This window comes from Miscanthus floridulus, chromosome 2 (assembly GCF_019320115.1).
Source record: "Miscanthus floridulus cultivar M001 chromosome 2, ASM1932011v1, whole genome shotgun sequence".
In the NCBI taxonomy this organism is placed as follows: Eukaryota; Viridiplantae; Streptophyta; class Magnoliopsida; order Poales; family Poaceae; genus Miscanthus; species Miscanthus floridulus.
This window is the reverse complement of record NC_089581.1, coordinates 176,560,894-176,564,728: the sequence shown is the minus strand read 5'-3', so window position 1 is coordinate 176,564,728 and position 3,835 is coordinate 176,560,894. Positions and strand designations below refer to the sequence as shown.

Sequence of the window (3,835 nt, the reverse complement as noted above, 5' to 3'; positions counted from 1 at the left end):
GCTGATCCCAGGAATCGAACACACGCCCGGCCGCTGGCACAACTGGCGAGCAACCAACCGAGCTACGCTCGGTCCTCACCCGGCCTTTATATGCTTCAAGAGAAAAACTATATATATTCTCTTAGAGACGTCAGCTTTGTAATAATAAATATATTGGAGGGTCAGAAACTCATATGTTACATACTTTTATTCAATATACTAACATTGCGATTATATATTCGATATCTAAGAAACATCAACATACGTACTAGATTTTCTAGTATGTTTTCCTCTGTGAACCAGATTTATATGCCTAGAATAATATAACACCGATATGCCCCGTTCACTGGTCTGAAACTTGGCTGAAACTTGCTGAAAAATACTGTTTCGACTGAATTGTTGTGAGAGAAAAACACTGTTCCGGCTGAAAAAAAGAAGCCGAACAAGCCGAACATGAGGTAAGCCGAACAGGGCTGAAAATACTAGCTAGCATATATATGTCTATAATACTTAATTTGGGTGTGCTAGTACTTAGCAAGAGTATAATTGTGTTTAGCGAAATAATTAAGAGAGGCTAGCTGACAGATGGATGGATATATATATAATTCACGTTCTAGCGCATCACAATTGTGGTACGTGCAAGGTGTTGCATTTAATTTGCAGATACTTGTGTAGTTGATCTATGTTGTAATTAAGATGAGTGACTTGAGAATTTGATTTATTTTCAGAGCATGACTAATGGTAGTCTGATGATTGCCCCCTTTTTTAAACAAAGGGCACGAAGGACCTAGTTCCAAGTTTCTAGGTTTCAAGCTCCAACTGCCCCTTAAAAAAAACTGCCTCCTCCATCCAACACTTTTCTTCCGATGCCACCGAGTGTAGCTAGTATTGTTTGCAAATACAATAATGTAACGACAAGTATATAAAATTGGGTGATGGCTAACCAACTAATCCAGCCAATAATGCAATTATGAGACAGATAGAAGCTGCCAACGAACAGAGCTTTCAAATAGAAGATGGTTGATATATATTTATAGTTTGAAGACCTCATCCACATGCAATGCATATTTTCTTCAAGCAGCAGCAGCAGTCAGCAGACAGTGCACTCTGCTTATATATAAGGTCATGTTCGCTTGTCTTATAATCCGTATTTTTCAGCTAGAACAATGTTTTTCTTACACAACAAATTAGTCGAAATAGTGTTTCGACTCGTTTTTTCAGCGAAACAGACCCAATTTGGACACTGAAAGCCTTTTTCCTCGCTCTCACAGTACACTGAATGCACGCACAGATGCACTTGCTACTCCTCTCGCTCCAAAATCACAATATATAGTCCGATCGATGAGGAGCAAATAAAGCTAAAAGTGAATTCTAGCTTTAATTTAAAGAGCCATAATTAATAATATATAATACACATCACGTACATATACGGAACTGAAGGGGCACTGTACGTTGTACGTACGTACAATTATACTCTGTCGTAATATAAGTATACACCACACGATGAGCCGGCGTTACGTTGATGCCTGCATGCATGCGCATGCATCGCGTGGCTACCTGCTAGCTGCAGATCAAGATAGAGTGATGATAGACGACGACGATACGGTGGCCGGCGACCGACGGCCGGGCGGCTGGAGTGATCGATGATGATACCGATGAGAGTACGACGATGACGACGACGACGTGAGCGATCGAGGTCGGTCAGATGTTGATCTTTCCGATGAGGGGTATGCCGATGGCGGTGACGATGAGGGTGGAGGGCACGCCGAAGACGATGTGTTGCCAGAAGGTGAGGTCGTAGGCGTTGCGCGTCGCCCGCCGAGCCTGCTCGCACACGATCAGGTTCGCCGCCGACCCCAGCAATGACAGGTTGCCCGCCACCGTGCTCACCCACGCCAGCAGCAGCCACGACCGAACCACCGCCGCGGGCGAGATCAGCGCCGCCGCCGAGGCCACCTCGCCGCCCATCAGAAGCACTGCATGCACGCAGTACGGACCAACCAATTAATAATTAATTAGCACAGGTGCTGAGGAACATGCATGCCAACCAATTAATATAGCACGCATGCAGCTACGTATAAATACGTACGTACCTGTTGGGACGTTGGATGCTAGGTTGGAGAGCAGGAGGATGATGATGGACAGCACGGAGATGCCGCCGACGCTGTTGACCTTGGAGTAGGGCGCCATGAAGTTCCAGATGGCCGCCGGCAGCCCCGTCTTGTTGAATCCGCTCACCGTGATGAACATCCCCGAGAAGAAGACGAGCAGCGAGTAGGACACCGTGTTGAGGCACGGCTCGGAGTCGCGGAAGTCGACGACCACCAGGGCGATGGCCGTGGTGATGGCCGTCCACGACATGTTGAGCCCCACCATGTAGGCGATCACCATGCCCACCGTCACGATGTACGCGAAGCTCTTGAGGAACAGCTTCCGCCGCTCCTCCGTGCACTGCATGAACCACGGGTGCTTCGTGGAGATGTTCTCCGTCATCAGCGGCGACATGTACCCGCTGCCGCCGTTGGTGCTGCCCAGCTGCAGCTTGGGGCTCGGCTCGACGCCGGCATGGGCCCCGGCACCCTCCTCGACGGCCTCCATCCTCTTGCCGTCAACGTCGATGGGGCTGCTGCTCCCATCCAGGTCCTTCCAGTACATGCACAGCAGCATCACCATGTTGACGGCCATGCCGGCGAGCATGGCGGGCAGGATGCCGAGGAGGAACTTGGGGAACGGGATCTTGCTGTTGAACGCGATCACCAGGTTCTGCGGGTTGCCGATGGGCGTCGCGCTGGAGCCGATGTTGGCGCTGGACGCCAGCGCCAGCAGGAAGGGCTTGGCGGGGAGGTTGCGCTCGGCGGCAAGCTCCAGCACGAACTCCGTCAGCACCACGCAGCAGGTGTCGTTGGTGAAGAGCGCGCTGGCCAGCGCCGTGACCACGCACACGCGGCACAGCAGGTCGCGCCCGCCCTGGCTCCGCCACGCCAGCAGCGTGCCCAGGTGCTTGAACATGCCGGCGTTCTTCAGGTAGCTGCCCACCACCATGGTGGCGAACAGGAGGCCCAGGATCGGGAGGTCCACGGACGCGTACGCGTCGTCGGGGCTGATCACGTGGAACACGATCATCAGCACGGCGCTCAGCAGCGCGCCCGCCGTCCGGCCGATGGGCATGAAGGGCACCGACGGGAACACGGCCAGCACCCAGAACACACCGAAGGCGAGGGAACCCAACACCACCTTGGCCACCGACGCTAGAGCCATGATGATGGCCTTGGATTATTCGATCCTCCTCTTGATCTTGTACGTAGGATCGATCGAGCACCAAGGAGCTCGATCGGTCACTAGCTATCTACTTGCCCGTCAGAGCAGTGCGTGGTAGCAGCAAGCTATATAGCTATGTAGCTCAGCTCCGATCCTATCCTTGCATGAACAATAACTAACACTTGCTGCTTGGTGTGGGCAATGGTGCAAACAACAAGTGGTGGATGGAGCGAGCGAGGTGGTAGTGATGACTGATGAGCTATCAGTGAGTGTGTGAGTGCAGGAGAGAGGCCCTCCATCCTCGCGGATATAAATAGAGGAACCGATCGAGCTGGAGGCGATCGTCGGCTGACGCCATGCATGCATGTATTGCGCGCTTGGCTCCAATGCAAGCAAGGCCAAAGAGTCAAATTTGCAGAATGAGGTCACTATTTACTACTATATATATGAAGCTAGGTAGCTAGCTAGCTAGGGTAATTAATGTAATAAAGTAATAATGACGGTTGCTGATGCCGTCAGTCGGTAATAACGTGCGCAGGAGATACACTTGGATTTTAATTGGCCCAAAAGCACCTTGTAAAGTACTTTCAATGGTAGA

The 3,835-nt window shown here is 51.2% G+C and overlaps 1 protein-coding gene across 1 annotated transcript; it reads right to left on the bottom strand.

The window, feature by feature from the left end:
• Nucleotides 1-1,228: 1,228 nt before the first annotated feature.
• Nucleotides 1,229-3,501, bottom strand: LOC136540804 (silicon efflux transporter LSI2). Its single transcript, XM_066532824.1, has 2 exons — nt 2,073-3,501; nt 1,229-1,955 (listed from the first exon to the last, which is right to left on the bottom strand). The coding sequence occupies exons 1-2, from the start codon at nt 3,235-3,237 to the stop codon at nt 1,681-1,683; spliced, it is 1,440 nt and encodes a 479-aa protein (XP_066388921.1). The 5' UTR covers nt 3,238-3,501; the 3' UTR covers nt 1,229-1,680.
• Between the last annotated feature and the right edge of the window lie 334 nt (nt 3,502-3,835).

Bases quoted from the DNA above. Each gene is read 5' to 3' on its own strand.
- LOC136540804 (XM_066532824.1), bottom strand. From the start codon at position 3,237: ATGGCTCTAGCGTCGGTGGCCAAGGTGGTGTTGGGTTCCCTCGCCTTC. The intron at 1,956-2,072 runs GTACGTACGTAT...GCGTGCATGCAG, and splicing joins AGCATCCAACGTCCCAACAG to TGCTTCTGATGGGCGGCGAG.